The sequence below is a fragment of the Aricia agestis genome, chromosome 11, assembly GCF_905147365.1.
Source record: "Aricia agestis chromosome 11, ilAriAges1.1, whole genome shotgun sequence".
NCBI classification, from domain to species: Eukaryota; Metazoa; Arthropoda; class Insecta; order Lepidoptera; family Lycaenidae; genus Aricia; species Aricia agestis.
Genome location: NC_056416.1, coordinates 16,718,830 through 16,741,121, shown reverse-complemented (window position 1 = coordinate 16,741,121; position 22,292 = coordinate 16,718,830). Strand labels below are relative to the sequence as shown.

At 40.5% G+C, this 22,292-nt stretch overlaps 1 protein-coding gene across 2 annotated transcripts; it reads right to left on the bottom strand.

Moving 5' to 3' along the window:
- Positions 1–1,930: 1,930 nt before the first annotated feature.
- On the bottom strand, positions 1,931–22,176 carry LOC121731721 (transcription initiation factor TFIID subunit 2). 2 transcript variants are annotated; one of them, XM_042121309.1, is made up of 21 exons: positions 22,005–22,176; positions 21,863–21,917; positions 21,626–21,789; positions 21,148–21,364; positions 20,754–20,986; positions 20,363–20,540; positions 19,651–19,920; positions 18,235–18,375; positions 17,763–17,886; positions 17,203–17,359; positions 16,404–16,643; positions 15,725–15,974; positions 13,635–13,797; positions 13,202–13,371; positions 12,739–12,952; positions 11,536–11,737; positions 11,012–11,273; positions 7,563–7,709; positions 3,990–4,115; positions 2,402–2,632; positions 1,931–2,260 (listed from the first exon to the last, which is right to left on the bottom strand). In XM_042121309.1, the coding sequence occupies exons 1-20, from the start codon at positions 22,046–22,048 to the stop codon at positions 2,414–2,416; spliced, it is 3,576 nt and encodes a 1,191-aa protein (XP_041977243.1). In that variant the 5' UTR covers positions 22,049–22,176; the 3' UTR covers positions 1,931–2,260; positions 2,402–2,413. The 2 variants fall into 2 exon arrangements, with proteins under 2 accessions (XP_041977243.1, XP_041977244.1); XM_042121310.1 differs by lacking the exons at positions 1,931–2,260; positions 2,402–2,632 and having other exon boundaries at positions 11,008–11,273; positions 22,005–22,175.
- Between the last annotated feature and the right edge of the window lie 116 nt (positions 22,177–22,292).

The window sequence follows — 22,292 nt, the reverse complement described above, 5'->3', positions numbered from 1 at the left end:
CAGACTCACAGACGCAGTTCCCCTGACGATTGTATAGATTTTGTATCTAGACGGTCAATGACTATCAGGCAGCCTGCCGACCAGAGCCTGCAGGCGGACTGAATGTGGAACCCTTTAAGCCGCTTCATCGATTTATTTGAAACTTGGTTGGAATACATTAGACATTAGGTTCTGAGAAAGGAGTAGGGTAGTTTCTATAACGGAAAAATGTACCGATTCCACGCGATAAACTGTTTGATGCGCAACGTAGTCGCGGGCAAAGCATAGTTTAAAGTGACCAAAATGTATTGGAAAGTGGATATTCTAGGTATTTGTGGCAGACTTAAGGAAAGGGTAATTTTAAAATACAACCGCCCGAATACTGGAGTGACATAATATTATGGTAGGGGAGCCAAGAGTTCTATTCGTGCAGTTACTAATAATAATTTTAGACTTCTGTCACAGATTGTGTATTTCTGTTGCCGCTATAACGACAAATACTAAAAACAAAATAAAATTAATATACATATAAGGGCCCCATACCACAAACGTTATTTTTTTGGCCTTTTTCATTTGATTTGAAAATCAGACATTTTTAGGGGTAGTTCTATGGTTTCTCGATCTATATTTAAAAAAATGATTTAGGTATGTATCTGATCCATAGGACTTTTATACGGCTGGCTCTCCCACTATTAATCTGATAGATAATGATATTTAAATACCTACTTGAAAATTAAGCCACCAAGTGAGACATCTCTGTTTTATACCATAATATAAATAGACACATGTGGAAAGAAATCCCCTCTTGCGCTCCCCTACTATTATAGTAGTAATTTATAAGTTCTAGAGATCCGACTGTGGTCAAATTTCATCCATTAGGGCCAACCCTCACGTACTACAACCACACCACGTCGCAACGACAAAATGCCGTCAAGCAGTGGTTACGTGTGAATGGTGTCGCTGTAGCTTTTTGTAGTTGCGTTGTGGTAACGACAAAATGTCGTCGTGGTTGCGTTGTCGCCAGTGGTTGCGATGTGGTTACGTACGAAAGTCATTGAAACGGAGGGAGGTAAGAGCGCGGGCGGTGTGCGCGCACTGTCATTGCATCGACGCAACGTTGTGGTTGCGATGTGGTCGGTATCACACAAGTGGTAGACGGTGACTGCAAAGTGCGTGTGAATCTCAGAACAGGAAAATGTGTGAATAGTCCAGGAGCCTTACTCCCGAAACTGATATCGATTTCGATTTTCGATTTCAATGGTTTTTGACACTTTAGACATGTTTTAGAAAAATAACCTAAAATAACGCTATTTTAGATGTCTAAAGTGTCAAAAACCGTTGAAATCGAAAATCGAAATCAGTTTCGGGAGTAAGGCCTCAGTTCATTTACAATATGAAATATATACGGCCGACCACGTGGTGTGGTTGTGGTACGTGTGGGTTGGCCCTTATAATAATTAATTCTTGTAGTAATTACTTTAACCTTTATAATAATAATATGGATCTTTAGCTTCTCAGCGGGAAAAAATCTCAAATGTCATGTAACCCCGTTGCATCGTAGTGTAAACGCTTGTAACTTGTTCAGGCACAGCGGGAAACGCGCGGTTCCCGCTGTGTTCGAACAAGCACTAAGTGTATGCGTCTGCAATAGTGTACCTACATTAGTGTTTTTCAAACATCTTTGGTACAATTCCGTGCACCGCGACCGATCACGGTCGCTTGGTGTACAATGTACCTACATTATTGTTATTTTTATTACATTGACGCATTTTAACCGACTGCCGGAAAAGGAGGAGGTTTCAGGTTTCTACGTTCGGCTGTGGATATATTTTACGTATATTAAAAGACTTTTTTTGTGTTAATTATATTATACGCTGCGTTGTCACTACCTTCTAACATGAACTGAGGCTATCTAAAACGTCTCGGTCTACAATCAATAAAAACACCGAAGTCATTGTACTTACTTTATTATATTCATTTATTATATTAATAATATTATTATAGCTTTCACTTAACCAAAATAGCGACGCTGCGGCCATCACTCGTGCCCGTTTTTAGGTAAAACTTGACGAAGAAAAACCCGCGCGGCATTTTGTATTTACCAACAGCAATACAACAGGAGGAAATTATACAATACCTGCTGTCTATGGATAATGCAATTTTTTACACAAACAGAAAATGTTCTGCGACATCTGGCAGTGTCAAACGCCTATTATATTGCTGTCGCAAGATTCATTCTACCCTGCAGATCTTCCGCCACTTTGGTTCAATCAAAGATGTCCTGTCCACCACTTACCGATAAGTGCCGAATAGGCTATCCACCACTTAACTTGACAGATAAAGTACGGAGGATCTGTCAAAAAAGCTGTGAATAGCCTATTCGGCACTTTATCAGAAAGTGGTGAAACAGGCCCTTAGTTACAAGTAGATCTAATCAGAAGCTCATATTAGTTGTAAGGGAGATATCCTCTGAGGGGCTCTGGCTGGAGCTGAGCGAGCTGAAGGTCTCTCTCGTCTCCTCCCGCAGCCGGAGCTCGGAGGGGGGCCGCAGGGCGCCAGGGGTGAGGGGCGGCGGCCTATCCTTCCTGTCCTTGCTGTGTTTGTGCTTGTGCTTGTGTTTGTGCTTCTTCTTGTCCTTCTTCTTCTTCTTGGCCTGAAAAGGGATTTTTTATTGAATAGACTCCAGCAGATTGTATTACAGTAATACGCCGCATTTAGAGATTTAAACAATGTTACTCAGCATGAATATCATGAATATTTTATCTCCTTTAATTGAACTGCTGAAAACCGCTTTAACATCCGTTGAACATCTTAAAAGATGTCAACGAACAAACAACGGAATTCGCTTACTATGCTACGTTAAGATAAACAAGATAAATGTCTACCGGTTTCCGACAACATCTAACGTGGTATAATATTTAAGTGACGACAAAATACTATTTGACGTCGAAATATTTCATGGAAGAATGTTGGGAACCTAGTGGAATAAAAGAGAAAGGTACAAGGCTGTTTATGAACGTGGCGAGAAAAGGAACTGACGCTTCAATCATACAAAAACGTCATTTTTGACAGTTCTCCTTTACCAGCAGCGCACATTGACTGACATTGACACATTCAATTAAAGCCTTGTCGAACTGTACAAGTTTGCTTCTTCGCCATTTTAAGGTTGTCCCAGCCTCCAGTGTCAAAATGTGTACAATGTACCATCGAGGAAATTGATTCCTAGGCAGTTGACAGACCAACGTCATTTGGTCGGATCATGTCAATTTAATGTTAATTGTGATCTTTCCAGCATTTTAGGTGTCAAAAGGATTGACCGTATTCGAAACACCGCTCTGCGCTCCAAGACAAGAATAATGGATGTGGGTAGAAAAGCTGCTGGTCTAAATTGGGAGGGCAGAACACGTCGCCCGCATGCACCCGGACAGATGGGCGCGTCTAGTTACGGAGTGGTTACCGAAAGGTCGGCGAAACAGGGGCAGACCCAAGAAAAGGTGGCGCGACGAACTAGACGCTGTTGATAAAGAGTGGCCAAACACAGCAAAGGATAGAGACGTGTGGAAGGAAAGAGGGGAGGCCTTTGCCCAGCAGTGGGACACACACGGCTAATTAGAATATAATATAATGTGATCTTTCGGCTGGGTTTGGCATAAGGCGACCAAACTACGTAGCCCGTGGGGACCTACGGGCTACGTAGTTTGGTATCTGCCTATGAATCAACTTCCCTGATAGTACATACCTGTGTTGGGGTTCAGAGTTTTGATGTTACAATTATTGCAATAACATTGCATCAATACTGTTACAACACCAACACTGCGGCATCTTGTATTACATGAGGTTTATGCGTGATGCATCTAGTTTAATTGCTCTTTCGCGGTTTGTTTGAGATCAGTGTGTCTTGTACAATAAGTTGTTATCCCTGAGGTCATTAACACTATCTGTATACTAGTGTCATTACTCTGAGGAATACTCTTGACTCCCTAATATACGTGACATAACCTGATACCCACCTTGGGCGCTCCGAGGTCTGTCCTGTCGGCGAACATGCCGGGCTCGAAGCCGATGGGGCCGGCCGACCCGGGTATACCGGGCAGCGGCGCCGCGTTGTCCGATATGTACTCGCGCTTGCCCACCTCCTGTCGGAGAAAGATAGCTCTAAGACTGGCCATAGACGAACCGCAAATTGCAGTTGCAGTTGAAAGCACAGACTGCGCAAGAACTCGAGCGGTCCGTGTATGGCGGATATGAAATTTAGTATGAAAACTGCAGATCGCCGTGCGGCAACCGCATTTTTGCAGTCGGTTTCGACTGCAAGATGCGGTCCGTCTATGGCCGGCCTTAGATGATAATATACTATTCTCAAATTGCTGGATCCTGTCCGTAGCGGTCATTGAACTCCTGTCAAAAAACTTCTCATATTATTTCATCGTCTTCTATACAAACCATAAAGTTAATATAAGTACCTTATATTAACTTTATGATACAAGCCGCGATTGACAATGAAGTGACAGATGTTTCGTTTTTTTTTTTATGAAATAAGGGGGCAAACGAGCAAACGGGTCACCTGATGGAAAGCAACTTCCGTCGCCCATGGACACTCGCAGCATCAGAAGAGCTGCATGTGCGTTGCCGGCCTTTTAAGAGGGAATAGGGTAATAGGGGAGGGTAGGAAAGGGAATAGGGGAGGGTAGGAAAGGGAATAGGGTAGGGGATTGGGCCTCCGGTAAACTCACTCACTCGGCGAAACACAGCGCAAGCGCTGTTTCACACCGGGTTTCTGTGAGAACGTGGTATTTATCCGGTCGAGCCGGCCCATTCGTGCCGAAGCATGGCTCTCCCACGTATATACGTTTCTAGAGTAAGAGCGCAAGTGATATCGTATTTTTATACTCGATGAGAGCTGAGTAAGGCCAGCCTCACACAGCCGGAATTTCATAATCGGAAATTCATATTATTAATTCAGAAAGACCGGAATACCATACAATGTCAGTACGCTCCACACACGTTCTGATTTTCTCAGATTATGAATTTCATAGACCGATCTGTAAGAATATGAATTTCCGATTATGAAACTCCGGCTGTGTGAGGCCAGCCTATGAGTACCTATATTATCACTTCGAACTCATAAAAAATTGGAGGTTAACATTCTAAGCGTTACCAAGATTGGATTCCGATGAATCTTTAATTCAATATAATACATTGAATTAATTTATAAAGACACAGACCATTAAGACGTATGTATCTTTATAATGTAAAATTAAAAGAAAATTTTGTTTAAAAGAAAAACGCCATCTCTGATTTGTTAGGCAAATATTTGCGAATGCGTTTATGAAAGAACATATTATATTGCCAGTGTATAAATTATAATGTTTAGTACTATAAAACGTGATATTTACTTATTATACAGAGAATTATGCCACAACGGTTTGCTAACGTTCGACGTAAATGAAGACTGCCTCGTCATTGTCTATTACTCTTTAGGGTTGCCACAATTCGAAAGATGGATTTAAAAAAATAAACAATGACAAAAATACGCCTTTTGTACAATTTTAGACATGCCGAAGCGAACTCGCTCCGTTACATATTTACATACGTATAAACTATACATCCTTCATTTCTTACATTTTCTTTTTTTAGAAACCATTTACACAAACGTCATCAAACGATCCATCGCGGATGACTATTTGATATTCGACTTCACGTTTCTTTATTGCCTATTTGCATGCCACAAAATATAAAATAATGTTTCTATGAATTTTGTCATATTCAGGAATTTATTCTGAATCACTTTACATATTATTATAAAGTCACTTTTTTCCCTCATGTCCCTTTGTTCCCTTTAGACCCAGTTTCATCAAGCAATGTTAAATAAATAATGGCTTGTTAAATCAGTTAACAGCCTGTTAGAGCTATCGAGCGTTCCACCATACGCTAATGTCATGTCAAATCGCCTAACACGGTGTTAAATTTTAATTCCTGCTGGGGAGGTCCGTTAAATATATAACAGGCCGTTATAATAGTCAAAACAACAACTGTCAAAGACAATATCCAATATCTTATATCAATAAAAGAATCTGTTTTGACTTTTGAGTGTCTCCGCCACGTTTCGCCACATCCTCACATATTATTTATTATTTTTCATGTTATGCATAATTATTTATTTTCATTCAAAAATTCAGCCCTCGGATTTTCCTTGACATTGCAAATACACTGACTTGTATCAAAATTACCAAACCGAAATAAGTAAATAAAAGTTTGTATCATGACTCATGTTTTCAGCTTTGACAGATCATAATTATTAACCTGGTAAATTAAAAAGAACTATTGTAGTATAACAAATGTATGCGATCAGTGATATTTTAATTTGGTCGCATTATCTACCAGATGACGTATTATACGAATAAGGTGAAAATGACACATTGCAGGCAACATGTCGTTTTAAACTTGTACATTGCAATTTCGTCGCCTTATAACAAGAACGAACGAATTGATAGTTGTTCACTCGTTGTTCACTTAACATTGCATTTACTAATCCGCTGTTAAATTTTTACTGTGGGACATAAGTATTCTAACAGTCTGTTTAATTTTCCAAGCTCCGTTAAGTAATGCCTTGTTAGGATTTAACAAACAGAGGTTGGTGAAATTGGGTCTTAATCTTTAAAACTACGCAACGGATTTTGATGCCGTTTTCTTTTAAAAATACGAGACGTAGATTTTGCGGCGGTACCGACCAATGCGGGTCACGGGTAGTAATAATGAATATAAATCAAAACTGGTAAATCGATTTTAATCATTTTTCCAGTAGCTATATATTTGACCCGTGCGAGGCCAGGGCGGGTCGCTAGTAAGAATTATTCTGAAAACCCTTTAAAATGCATTCGCATACGTGTAGAGTGTGCTAGATAACATTATCTTTACAACCTGAAATGTTTAAAATACCTGAAAGCCACTATTTAAAAGGGGTAAATACGATAGGCAATGTTGAATGAGAAAACACACTTTTGTCGTTGGCACAAAAACTAATCCACTAGCGCCGATAGTAACAAAAACTGATTAATATTTCATTCACCTTTTTTGTCATATCATAATCAATCATCATCATCATCAAACTCAACGTAAATAAAAAATATTTACACGGCAAATAACTATACAGGGTCTCTGCCTGGTAATTTTCATCCCCGTCAGGGTCTGTTGTTACTCTTTCATTTTTAATTTTTATTCTTTAATTCTTTTTTCTTCTTTTAATTTTACCTTTATACTTAAATACGGCTATTTTTGTCTTTTTAACAGTTCCAGGCACATTAGAAAAGTCTTAAGGAAAGACAAATACAGCGAACCTTGAATAGTTAAAGACTACATAAATATATATTTTATTAACAGGGTCAAGCCCCCCTAGACAAGTGGCAAAACGTTAACGCTACAAAATGTATGCGATTGATTTGACATAAGTCATCGCTTCGCTAGCGAATACTAACGTCAAATCCATACATTTTGTAGCATTAGCGTCAGCGCTTGCGTTAGCGTTTCGCCACTTGTCTAGGGGAGCAGGTCATCAAAAATTTGTTTCTTGTCTCCATACTCACATTGAACATAGGCATGGGAGTGTCCGTGACAGAAATGATGTCTATCTTGTCGTCCTCCTCCTTGATGTGTGTGAGCGGGACGGGGAGCTCGGTCGGCGCGTCCGTCGTCAGCATCGGGCCCACTTGCAGCTCGTCCTTTATCGGGGTCTTTAATAACAGAAAACGTGATATAAATGGTTTACGGCCGCACTCATTTAATGATGATTGAACTTCAATTTATTGGAGAGTCTGACAGATAATAATGTATGGGGCTTGTTTCAAAATCTTCATATAAGTTCCAGTTATGTAATAAAAATAAAATAAAAAATAAAAATTGTTTTATTTCTGAATAAATTTGAATCAACTATTTTCAGAACGTTGAACTACATGTTGCCTACCACCGGTTCGGGAACTAACCCGGCGAGAAGAACCGGCGTAAGAAACTCGCACGGGGCCACTTTTTAGTAAAAAGTGGAAAATTTGTCTTTTAAAAAAATATAATTTACAGTGTAAATAACTTAATCTATACAATATGAATACACAATTGTAAGTCACATATTATAATAAATGTAGAAGCAGCCTTGCAAGCAGCCATCCTACTCCCAAGATGTGCTATCGTTTAGGAAATCGTTGACCATATAGTAGGCTTTGGCACACAAACATTCTTTAATTACTTTTTAAATTTAATTCATAGATTTTGCACGTTTTCCGGGATTTTATTGTAAAGGCGTATACATTGACCTTTAAAAGATTTACTTATTTTGCTAAGCCTGATCACTGGTATTTCCAGCTTGTGCCTATTTCTAGTGTTTCTACCGTGGCTATCACTTTTAGTTTTAAATTTAGTTAAATTCTTCCTAACACAGTACAATACAATTTGGATAACCTTTGGATAACCATATTTGGATAGTTAGAATACCAATTTCTGTAAACTTTTCTCTTTTCTCTCAGAGGGAACGCGGGTGCAGTAGAATTTAAACGTAGAATTTAAACGAAGAAAATGATTGCCATCACGCCAAACTGTCTCTGACAGTTTCTTCACGTGTATTGTGATAGAGACAGTTTCTGACGCCGGTTCTTCTCGCCGAGTTAGTTCCCGAACCGGTGGTAGGCATCATGTAGACTTTCAGAGAATATTTGACAAAAATTAAAATTTTTGATGTTGATAGATACAAATTACAATAAATCGAGGTAACGTAGTTCCTCCTTCAAAATAGAGCCTATCTAATTATTATTTTTTAAATATCTTCAGGAAGAGTGAGTCTATGCCTGTGTTTTTATTATAATTAACCGACTTCCAAAAAACGAGGAGGTTATACATATATTCGGATGTGGATATTTTTTTTTAATATTTTTTTTAAGTATCTAAAAGATCTTTAGTTTTATGGTCGGTGGATTGGCGGGGTACGGGGCATTAATTTTTTGCGATTTTTGAAGGGTCATATTTTTATCTTATATATAAAAATGGATTTTCAAATGTGTTAGTCGCGCTAAAACTCAAAAACGGCTGAATGGACTGGGCTGATTTTAGTCTTAAAATATTCGTAGAAGTCCAGGGAAGGTTTTAAAGTGACACGAAGTTCACCGGGACAGCTAGTGTATTAGTAAATTTAGAAAAAATCGAACGTAGAGGCATAGCCTTAACAGATCCCAATATTGTATACAAAAATAATTTGTCTAGACGCATAATTGTCCAGGGAGTAAATTGGGAAATACGTTTGTATGGAAAAACAGTGTTAGCGTGTCTTCTTAAAGTTCGTCTCTGAGTGCGGCAGTTAATCTTAAATTTCTAGCAAATTAAATAGTATATCTGGTCGCTGTTAAGCATTAGTGTCCTAACCCACATTTTTTTTTGTTGATAAATTTTGAATGCAGTCTTGTTCAAAATCATCTATTAAGAACATAACTGCATTCATAACTCAATACGTAATTTTTATATGGGTTAGTACACGAATGCTTAAGAGCGTCCATTATTCTATCTTATACTTATAAAATTACATGTCCTGGCTGACTGACTGACTGACTGATTCATCATCGCTGAACAAAAACTGTAAAAGAACGCCACGAAATTTGGTGAGTAGGGTTGTTTTATTAAGTAGACACCCACTAAGGAAGGAATTTTGAAAATTTTACCCCGAAGGGGGCGAAATAAGGGTTGAAAGTTTTAATGAAAGTCCGTCATTTCTTGAGTTAGAAACATGAAACTTTATTTTTGGGTTACTGATTAAAAATGAATGGATACGTATTTAAGCTTTTTTGAAAATTCTACCCCCAAGGGGGTGAAATTGGGGTTAAAAGTTGGAATGAAACTCCGTTATTTCTTGAGTTAGAAACATGAAATTTTATGTTTGGGTTACTGATTAAAAATTATTGGATACGTGTTTAGCGTTTCTGAAAATTCTACCCCCAAGGGGGTGAAATAGGGGTTGAAAGTTTAAATGAAAGTCCGTCATTTCTTAAGTAAGAAACATGAAAGTTTATTTTTATACTGCTGATTAAAAATGAATGGATAGGTATTTAAGCGTTTTTAGAAATTCTACCCCCAAGGGGGTGAAATTGGAGTTGAATGTTTGAATGAAAGTCCGTCATTTCTTGAGTTAGAAACATGAAACTTTATTTTTGTGCTACTGATTAAAAATGAATGGATACGTATTTAAGTGTTTCTGGTAATTCTACCCCCAAGGGGGTGAAATTGGGGTAGAAAGTTTCAGTGAAAGTCCGTCATTTCTTGAGTTAGAAACATGAAAGTTTATTGACGTTTGCTTAAATAGGGTACGTTTTTACTCTTTGTATAAGGAACCACAAAAACAAAAAGGAGAAAACTATCCATCTTTATTATTATACTATGTTAACGCGGATGAAGTCGCGGGCAACAGCTAGTACTGTATATATACGTAACATAAAATTTTATTAACAATTCTTGTAATTGTTGGAACACACTTTAAAGTATTATTTATTATAATTATCTTACTAGCTGTATGATTATCATTATCTTGAAAACAGCTGCAAGATTTTTATGAAATTTAGTGTGCTAGGAGTTTTGTGGCAGAGAACATGGACTTAGCTAGACCTAATACTTTAAGACTGCCCATTTTAACCTAACGTTCTTAAAGTTTTACGCGGCCTATACCACGCCGCATTATTTTACTAATCACTTTTTTTTATGAAGTAAGGGGGCAAACGAGCAAACGGGCCACCTGATGGAAAGCAACTTCAGTCGCCCATGGACACTCGCAGCATCAGAAAAGCTGCAGGTGCGTTGCCGGCCTTTTAAGGGGGAATAGGATAATAGGCGAGGGTAGGGAAGGGAATAGGGTAGGGGATTGGGCCTCCGGTAAACTCACTCACTCGGCGAGCAAGAGCTGTTTCACACCGGTTTTCTGTGAGAACGTGGTATTTCTCCGATCGAGCCGGCCCATTCGTGCCGAAGCACGGTTCTCCAGTGTATAAATAATATCTAGCATACTCACTTCTACAATCTCCTGCTTGATGATGGGCTTCAGTTCCACCTCCCGCACCTCCCGCAGCCTCTCTCTCTCCCGCTCCATCCTCTCTCTCTCTCTTTCCAGTCTCTCTCTCTCCCGGTGGTGCATCTGCTTCATCATCGCCTGTATCTCCGGCAGAGGCACGCATAGAGGTCGCTTCAAGCCATATAGAGTGTAGTATAAGTCGACGAGGTCGCATCGGAGCCGCGCGTCGTTGGATAGTTGACTGTTCATATTATTCCATAGTCTGTTGGGACAGAAACAAGATTGGATTTGTGTTTTTCATATTTAACTATATGTAATACGCTTACGGCGCTTATTGATTAATTAAAGATATGAACCACGTGATGGTAAACGATAACCGCACCGTTAGGCTGCGTTTCTACCGGAGTTGCGTTGTGAAGAATGTGTTGTAGGATGCAATAGAATCGTTGCGCTTGGTTTGGTTAATCGCAAATCATATTACTGCCAGCAGCGCCGACAGGTCCTCCACACACTACAACAGCTACCTGTGCACGAGCTGGTCGGTGTCGAGGGCGTGGCGGGCGCCGCGCTCGAAGGGCGGGGCGGCCCGCAGCGCGCGCGCCACGCGATGCCGCACGCCGGGCGAGGGGTCGCCCTCCACCACCGCCAGCAGCGCCGACAGATCTTCCGCCCGCCCCTCCACCGATACGAACTCGACTAGACACTCGAAAGCCGCGAGACGCACGTCTGTAATGATCAATTTATTTATCATATCAGTCCCCGACTGTTAGGCTGCCTCTCCACCAGAGCTGGGCGGAGCTGTGTTGCGAGGAATGTGTTTTTGAAAACCAATAGAATTGCTTCATTGACATGACTTTGCCATGACATCGCTCAGCGCGGCGATGGTATTGGTTCTCAAAAACACATTCCTCGCAACACAGCTCCGCTCAGCACTGGTGGAAACGCAGCCTTAGGCCGCGTCCCCATCATCCACGGGGCGCGCGGTGCAGTTACGGCGGCGGCGCCGTGACGTTGCACGAAGACGGCGCCACGCCGTAGATGATGGGGACGCGGCTTTCCAGTATTGCATATATATAGTATCTCGGAATCTCGGAATCGGCTCCAACGATTTTCATGAAATTTACTATATATGGGATTTCAGGGGCGACAAATCGATCTAGCTAGGAATCATTTCTAGAAAATGTCATTTTCATTGGATACTGAGCAAAGGTCAAACAGCTAGTGATTATTTATTTATAATGTAATAAGTAAGGCTACATAATAATTATGTGACAAAACATTTTAAAATTAACTGAAACATAGCATAACTAATTTTCTTCACCATCTGGTTGCAATCGGATTCAGATATCGCTCTGACATCACGGCGCCGTCTTTTAAAACAAAGCGACCGGCGCGGAGGATAAGTCCTGAACAACGATATCATGCTTATATTTTATACTGTTTAGAAAAGACTACTACAATAACAGACATCCATTAGAAGCGAACAAAATGGTTTCAAAGCAGTTTTACTTTACGAGTACGTAAGTAGTTAGGTATTTAACGATGTAAGTGCCGAAAAGGAAGATCTTCTGACCGAGATAGATAGCATGCTCGGTCAGGCCGAAGCCCACTGACGTCATTTCAGACGTTGTATATATATCTTGTCGTCCTCCGAAACTTCGATAGCGCGATGCAGGATTGTGAGGTCAATTATTGTGGGTACCATAGGTAAATTGCTTGTCACAAACCTATATACTGTCCATATTGTGCGTACGCCCGGAACACAGTCGGTATGCTCGGCAGGTGACCGCACTGCTGCAGCCGCCGGATCGCCTTGAGACAGCTGACGGTGATCGTGTTCTTGTAGCACGGCAGCACCTTCTCCAAGTTCAGGACTCGCGTTATCTCCTCTAGGATGAGTTTGGTGTCAGCGGACAGAGAATCTGCTGTTATAGGTGCACCCTGGATGGAATTGATTATTATTATAGTATTGAACTTTGTGAAATTATCCAAAATGTTTAATCGATTAGATTAAAAACGGTACAGATTTTGAATTTGTCAAAAAATATCTAAGACTAAAAAAAATATCCACAGCTGGACAATTAACTTTTTCTTTTTTGGAAGTTGGTGACGGAGGAAGTCAAAGAAAATATGTTTGTTGATGGTCGCTTAGCAGTAGTTTTCCCCAATTAGAAGTGGTTATGTACTGACCGGCTGCAACACAGATATGACCGGCGTGATGGTGGCTGCTAACGCGTCGACGAGCGCGGCCTTATAGTAGTTGTCGGAGAAGTGGTTCTTGGAGTTGTCGTTGTACTTGAACAGGTCCAGGAGAAACCGGACTACTTCGGGCGGGCATATGCCGTGGATGTTGCGGAGACCTGACAAATTGTTATAAATATTGGTTATTGGCTGAAATTTCGTTTGTTGCAAAGCCAAGAAGTAACCGAATTATGCAGCAAATAAGTTTTTAACTGTTGAAAGAATACGAATATAATATTGCCATTGTATTTTTATTATGCACCAGTATACGGAGTAGAAATATATTAATACATAAGTAAAAGATACAAGTAGTGAGGAGTCTATGTAAGAAATTTGAAGTGGTCCACGACTGCACTTGTGAAGTATCTACATCATGACTCACCAGCCATAGCCACCGGTATGGTCTTCTGCAGGAAGTAGTGGTGCAGGTTGTCGAAGTTGTTCTGCCGGATGATGTGCGGCGCGGAGAAGGAACCGAACATCTTGCGGAATATCGTCAGCATCGCCGGCGGGCCCGCCCACAAGCTTATCATGGCGTTCGCCACCTGGATTGTGGAATATATTTTAATGATTAAATTTATCGACTAGCCTTGACTAGTCACACATTATAGTGATTTACTCTTGACTGACACGTAAAAAATATACTTATAAGACAAGGACAACACGTTGTAAAATTACGAGTATACCTACCGTAACGTTTGTTTAGACATTTTGGGTATTTTAGTTAATGGGTTTTTGATTTAACATGAAATTAGCGAGTTTTGTGAAGTCCAAGTTTTCTTATTTATGGTACTGGTTGCAAAGAGGGTAGTTAATCTTCACCTTTTTAACTTCAGAACAGAACAACAGCACTGTCATCTTAGTCAAACAATGTGTCAAAAAACTTAGTCATGTGTAATGTGTCGAGCTAGTGAACGGTCGTGCTCCACGTTACACACGCCGCAAATGTTATTTAATTAATATTTTCGCGAATCGCACGGCACATTGCCGCTGCACGTGACCATGGTGCTCGTAGCCAACGAGTTGCTAGCGTTTATCCAGCACGCCATCGACACCATGGACGAGGTCAGCATCATGCAGATCTGCAAGTCCTCCTTCACCAGTGAGGAGATTTGCAAGGGCAAGCAGCTGCTGTATGAGACGCTCGGCCAGAGCGCGAACATGCCGTCACGACGAAGAGACGGAACCGAAAGGAGCGTGCAGGACATCATCTCCCTGCTGAAGCAGACTGATCCAGATGAGGTACCGGCTTTTGTGGCTAAAGAGCTGCACAAGCTGACGCCCGTCACGTTGGACCACGTCGACGTCGTCAGCCTACTGAAGGACATCAGGTTCCTGATGGAGGAGCTGTCCGGAGTTCGGGGTAGATTGCAGGCGTCAGAAGCTATCATTAGTGATCTACGTAATGAATTATCACAACTAAAAAGTAATAATTCATTATAGGTCACCAGCTGACGCCGCATTCGTCACTCATCGCCGAGGCGCACAAGCGATCACGTTTAGCCCGTCAGCATTATCGGACGGGTCAACGAACGCCGCCACTGCCGCCACTGCCGCCCCCGCCCGCGCTCCCATCCCGGTTGCGCCGACGCCGAGTCTATAGGCGACTCAGCAAAACTACGCGACTGTTGCTGGTTGCCCCGCGCCTCCCCCGCGGGCGCATAAAAATGGGTAAAATAAGAGCCGTAAGGCTTCGGAGAGTCGCAAGACTACAGAGAGTCGCAAGGCTAAGTCTTCTCGACCTGGCAAGGACGAGGGCAGGAGGTGCGATGAGGAGGGCTTCATACTGGTGGAGAGAAGGAAGAAGAAGCCCGCCGCCCACAACCATCGCGGCACCGCGCCATATGTACCTGAGCTGCGTCTGCGGAGCAAGGTCCCCGCGACGCCCCTGTACATATCCCGCCTGCACTGGTCCATGGAGGTCGAAGACGTCGTGGACAGTAAGAAGACATTCCTCCACTTGAGAGTCGAGCGTCTGCAGTCTCGCCACAAGGTCAACTTCAGTTCCTTTGTGGTGAGAGTACCGACGCATCTTCTCCCGACCTTTGAAGCGGAGGAATTCTGGCGGACTGATGTGGTTTACCGAAGGTTCCGGGGGAGACTCCGGAATGAAGTCACGTCGCCGTTAATTCGTGATGTGTAGTTGTTAAGTTTATATAATTTTGATGTATGTTAGTCATTAAGGTATATATTGTATAGGCCTACGTAGCCTGATTTAAATAAATAAATAAAAAAAAGTGCGGCCCAGCACTGGAACTTGCAGTACACCCACCGTTATAACATAATGTCAACAGGTAATCACTTGTACTTAGTCAAACAATGAGCGGCCCAGGACAGGAACTTGTAGTACACCTGCCGTTATAACGTAATGTTAACAGGGCGTCACTCTCACCTTAGTCAAACAATGTGCGGCCCAGCACTGGAACTTGCAGTACACCTGCCGTTTTAACATATCACATACATCACTCTCACCTTAGTCAAACAATGTGCGGCCCGGCACCGGATCTTGTAGTACACCTGCTCGTTCTCTATAGTGTCAGTCAGCGCCTTGCGGGTCGCCGGGCCGGGGTAGTTGTGCAACGCGTCGATAGCTTCAGACTGTGCCGTGACGTCACGTTCGTGCCGGAGCTGGTACTGCCACTGGTAGTCCGGCTGAGAGATGACTGTGGTCCGGAGTAACGACATCTCGGGGTCCAGCCGGATCCACAGGACAGGGGAATCGCTAGAAATTTGATATATTGTTTGATTTGCTAACATAATATATTTTTTTCATATTTAATGTGCAACTCTACTCAAGAACCAGCTTTAAAATCGCTAAAGTTTTATTTATTTATTCACCAACATAATCACATGTAACAAAATACACAATAATACAGCACAGTATTTATGGACGAAATGTGTTCCAATGAAAGGTGTAATACAACATGCTTTGCGACAATTTTAAATACTATAGTTTAGTAAGGCAATAGCTAAAAAATGTGGAGCTACTCTTGATACTTTTAAAGATTACATTTCATCCATTTACCTTTTGTCAGAAGCTATGTATCTCTTTCGCACACGAAAATATGTGCAAATGTATTATATTAATGTTTTCTTTTTATTTTGATCATGCTAATATACTTGTATTTTCATGATTCCGTTTAAAACTTACTCCATGGCCGACAGATCCATATCAACTTCTTCACCGGTACACAGGGGGATCTTCTTCTTCTTGTTCCTCCTGCTCTTGCTGTGGCAGGTGATGTCCGCTTTGACGACTGTGTTTTCAATCTGTAGCGTGTGTTTGAATGTGCCGTCTAACTCCTGAAGTTGTACCAGCAGCGGGCCGACGTATTTGCGTATGCCGCGCTCCGTCACACAGTCTTGTCGTATTTCTAGTTCTACTGTATTCCTGTTGATTTATTTTATAATTGATAATTGTAATTAATTACCTTATTAATCGAAAGATCAACACTGAATTGTTATAGTCAATTAGATGACTTGCTGAACTTGGTATAACTTTCCTCCGAATATAAAGCTTCCCTGGGCTTCCACAAATATATAAAATTAACCAACTCAGTTCAGCCGTTCTCTAGTCCTAGCGAGATTAACAAAATGTTAAATTAATTCTTATTGATAAAGATTTGTTTTTTTTTTATGAAATAAGGGGGCAAGCGAGGAAACGGGTCACCTGATGGAAAGCAACTTCCGTCGCCCATCAGAAGAGCTGCAGGTGCGTTGCCGGCCTTCTAAGGGGTAATAGGGGAGGGTAGGGAAGGGAATAGGGGAGGGTATGGAAGGAAATAGGGGAGGGTAGGGAAAGGAAAAGGGTAGAGGATTGGGCCTCCGGTAAACTCACTTACTCGGCGAAACACAGCGAAAGCGCTGTTTCACGCCGGTTTTTTAAGAAGTTGCTTGGCAGCCACTGTCAATCACAACTGATAATTTTAATGAAATCAGTAATCACCAACCTTTTCCTATTAAACACCGAGGTCAACGAGAACTTGGCGTGTCCCCCGGTCCGGACCCACTGGTCAACGAAGACCGCCATGTCCTTCCCCGTCACTGTGAATATCGCCCTCACGAATAGGTTCGTGGACAGTAGCAGGTGGCCCCACAGACCGCTGCCTATCAATCAATCAATCATTATTCATTTATTTATTTTACAATTTATGTACACACAAATAGAAGTTAATAAACCAGCTTAAAACTAAAAATATGTTTTGTACAAAGGTACATCTTATTCCAAAATGGAATGTCTTCCAGAAGACCTGAGTGAAAATAGGAATGTGTGATTGTAAAAATAAATTTTTGCTTTAAAAGAGAATCAGAGAAGTTGATTCCTAGGCAGGTAGCGGACCTAAGTAATTTGGTCGCGTTAAGTCAAACCCATCCGACCGAACATAGCTAACCAATGTTAGCACTTGGTCGGCTTATGTCAATACATAAGCGACGTAGGTCCGCGTCAACTGCCTAGGAATGAATTTCCTGGGGTAAGTATACATTAGATATCCACATAATGTACACATACCTATTTTGGTATTGGCGGCATTGGTAGCCAGGGACAGTTGCTTGTTGAACACTTGCAGCAGCAGCTCTTGGCCGATCCGCTGCTCCAACATGCGTAACACCAGGTGGGACTTTTTACGCATCACCTAAAAATATAAAGTAGTAAGTAGACATGTTATTTTTTTTAAATAACTGTAATCTAGATTCTAGACCACTTCGATGAACCCAGTGCCAATTGCGACTAAGCCAAATCTAATTACACCTTGTTTCATAACCACATTTTAAAAAGTTACATACATACATGCGCTTGCAAAACATGGTGGCATGTTTTTCTTCTAGCATTTTGAACACGAAACAATAACAAGGTGTACAGCAAGCAAGAGCAATCAGTATTTTTTACTCTGGTACCCAGTGGGTCAAGGTACAGGATAACCGACACGAGAATGACCTCCGACGTATATTTTAAGTCAAACAATCACCAGAGAATAACCCACCTCGATATACCGCGGCGACATGGTATGGACGTTCCGCACGGGGAAGTAGAACACGTCCTTGCTGTCGACGCGCGCGCCGCTCGCCGGCGGCTGCCACGGGTCCAGCACTATGCCACCGAACTGCTCCTCGTATGTCATCACCTGGGACAGGATTCAAGGGGTGTCCATTAATTGCGTAAGGAATTTTTTACCCTCTCTCCCCCTTAGTGGGATTTCGTAAGATTTCCATTTTCTAAATCTATATTTTGGCTGTAAACGTGTTGATTATTATTATTGAATGATGATTTCCAGATTTGGCCATATTCTAGGAGTAATTTTTCATACAGTTTTTTTCTGGATAAAATTACGTGATATTTGCTACGACCTTAATTTGTATGACCTTAAGTGAGATTTGGAAAGACTTAGCTTGACCCTCTCCCCCCTAGAACACCACACGTAATTAATGGAAGCCCCTACATATCATCATAATAAAGGCAATAGACATAGCTGGGCATTAACTCGTTAATCCGTTAATCGTTAATTAACGACGTTAACATTTTGATTAACGGATTAACTTTTAAGTTAACTTTTGAAAATAATTATTAACGGACTCGTTAACTTCCGTTAATATGCAGAAATCCGTTAATCGTTAATCTAATGCTTACTATTCACCGCACGGAACCGCGGCGCGGCGCGAAAACAGGTTCAGAGAGTATGAAACGACAAGTGCCGGGCGGGCGGGCACCGCGGCGCCGTGGCACGGCAGCAGCAAGTGAAACAAAAACAATACTAGATACAATATTTTCAGGCGCGTGCGAGTGAAAAGAGATTTCTTTCGTTTTATCATTTCATTATTCAGCCCCGGTGCTTATAGACTGAAGAGTGATTTGTTTATAATTGTTAAAAATCATTTGCATGTTGATAAAGAAGAGTGCCGCGTAATTTAGTTAGGTAGAATACAATAATTATAGGAGTATTTTGTTTTGTCCCATCCTGTTTACTTTCAGAACCTAAGCCAACAGGTTTTGTATACACTAACGCAATAATATAAATTATAACAAGGCCATATTGCACATATTAACGGATTAACGATTAACGTTAACTTAACGTTAATTCGTCCGAAATGTAACGCTTTAACGATTAACGAAGCTAACTTTTTTTTAACGGATTAACGATTAACGACTAAGACAAACGTCAACATGCTAGTTTGCTGAGCATACTCCTATCAAGGGTAAACCCTTTTTCTGCTGCCAATCGTCAGCTACCACTGTGCCGCGTTACGCCAAATTCGAGGTAGAGGGCTTAATTTCCCAAAAGTGATAAAAAACATTATGATCAGTGATCACCTACACTGCAAATGGCACTACAGACATTTTCTGTTACCAAAAACTCTAACTTTTACAACTTATTTTGTTACACGTAACATTTTAATACTACCTCTTGCAACTCCTGATGTATCCAATACCTATATTCATTGTTTCCAAAACATTTCTTGGAGTACAATCCACATAGGTAGTCTGGTATACCCTTGGCCAGCCACAGGTCCGACCAATTCTGCATTGTTATGAAACAGCCAAAGAACTGTTCAGCCACAGCTTGAGCCATGGCCTTCCGACTGATGTAGGTTTGGTCTATTATAGCTATTGAATGTAGCAAGTGGGTGCTTAATATTGACATTGTGGTGTATGCTGTAGCATCATCTGTGGTCTGCAAAAATATGAATAAGTTAACAACAAAAAAAGGCATTCAAAAACAATCTTAACAATGGGTTGGTCATCAAACAAAGAGAAATATTTTATAAGCCTAATAATTCTACTTATTTCTTTTACTTGTGTACCAAAAATGTACTCTTACATACCATCATATCTCTGTACATACCATTGAAGAAATTGATTCATAGGCATTTGACGGATTACATCTATTGTGTGGACTGTGTCTATTCAATGTTAGCTGTGATCGGTCAGATGAGTTTGACTCAACCCGACCAATTTACGTAGGTTCACCATCTGCCTATAAATCAACTTCTCTGATAGTACTTACATTGACCTGTAGGTACCAAATATTTTTAAATGTGTGTGTGCATGAATGAAGCAAGTAGTTAGTAGCATAAGGACTCTATAAATCTATATTCATAAACATAAATAATCACCTCATCAACAAAAACTTGTTTATAGCACGGATAAGGATATCTAGTAGACAATGTTTCCTCGTAGAACTCAAATGCCTCGTGTAGATAGCGGACAGTGTTCTTCAGTATTTGCAGTAGATGTGGAAGACAGTAGTGAGTCACCTCATTCATGTGGGGATCTACATAGGTTTCAAATGGTCTAGAATTAAAAATATCTATGTCAGCAAAAGTTATCCAAAGTAAGCTTTTTCAATTTTGGTTTATATTATAATATTTAATTTCTATTACTAGTTAGAAGTTATTGCAAATAAATAGGGATAAAGATTAAACAACACATCATGAACTAAAAATAAATGAATTCAAAGTAACATTGTTACCAGGCCAAGGTACTTATGGGCATCCCAAAACTTACCCAATAGCCAGAGCAATGTTTGGTGCACAGGCCGGAGTGTTGACAACATAATGGAATGTTTTCCGTCTGTGATCAGGAGTGTACACCACATCCAGCAGCTCACCGCATGACACAGCTGTCAAGCTCTCATCAACAGTAAACTCCAACTTCCAAGTGCAGGGCTCAGCAAAGCTGTCCACACACGGAAACCAGAGCCTTGCTGTGTGCCCATATGTGAACATGTGAGCGGATTTCTGCAAAAATGAAATGGTAACTAATTGAGTTACGTGGAAATATGTCTCATTGAGTCAACAGAATAGAAAAGATATTTTATAAATTATTATGTTGTAATTATATAATTGACTCTCTGATTCATTAGATTTACTGTAATTCATATTTATAAAGTTGAATTTACCTCTGTCAAAGTTCCCTCGCCCTCTGGCACAACAAAATGCATTCCTCCCTGTGGAGACTCCAAGGAGAATTCTATTCCTATTCTCAACCCTCTTCCTTCCCCCACCAAGTGGGCAGCATCTTCGGGCACCTGGATGTGTAGCTCACCGGCATTGTGATCGGGATCTGTCTTCTGAGCTGCAGCTAGGTGGAACTGAGAGAACACCTCCAAGGATCGGCTAAAATGTGTATGGAATTTGATTTGAAATACTTTTGTAAAATACAATAATTTAATTTAATAAAATAGCAAAGGATCCAAAGTGTCAGAGGCTACTGCCGGGAGGTTCAGATAGCCTTTAAAGGTGATATACTAACATTCAGTACAAAAGGTGTTAAGTGAAATTGACAACAAGTGGATGAACATAAAACAACATTAACAATCAGATAAATATTATTGAAATGCTTTGCAACTAAATCAACATAACTAATTCTGTACTTACGTATTTGGATCGCTTTGGCAAATATCAAGGAAGGGATCGAAATATTGAAAATTTGCTTCATATTGATCATTCAAGCATACTCTATAAATTCGACACTGCTTTGCATTTAATCGAATGTATCTCAAGTTGTCCTTTAATGGTACGATAGTCAGCTCTACAAATCCCTAAAAACATTTTTTTTATTTTATTTTACGCTCATAAAAATAAAAACAGAATGCATAAACAAAACTTGCTTACAATAACACTTCTTCTTTCAAAGCTTATGCCAGTCAAACTTAAGATCTGATGAGCTGTAAAATAGGATTCTTCAATAAATTATTAAGCTTTGAAACTTCATATCACAGTAATTTTAAAGTTAAAATAAGAAAAAAATACGTATAATTTAAAGGGACGACAATTGTCCCCAGTTCGCTCTTTCTTCATGATAGCTAAAAAGTATCAATCGTATATTCCACATAAATCTGATTTTCAGTATAATTTTTGCACTATTAAGAAAAGAAATTCAGTAATTAAATTGATATTTAATATAATAATAAATGTTTCTTGCAAAAAGTACACAAGCAAGCAAAATTGGAAATCACAAGCTTTAGATGTCATCTTGACAGTTGACAGATGTCAATTTTTTTTCTTAATATGGCACTTCGGCTATTTAATCATGGTCAGTGTC

Excerpts from the sequence above, each read along its gene's own strand:
- LOC121731721 (XM_042121309.1), bottom strand. The coding sequence starts at position 22,048 with ATGAAGAAAGAGCGAACTGGGGACAATTGTCGTCCCTTTAAATT. Across the intron at positions 15,975-16,403 it reads ATGGATCTGTCGGCCATGGA|CGATTCCCCTGTCCTGTGGA; the intron begins GTAAGTTTTAAA and ends TCAAATTTCTAG. Across the intron at positions 13,372-13,634 it reads CATACCGGTGGCTATGGCTG|GTCTCCGCAACATCCACGGC; the intron begins GTGAGTCATGAT and ends ACAATTTGTCAG.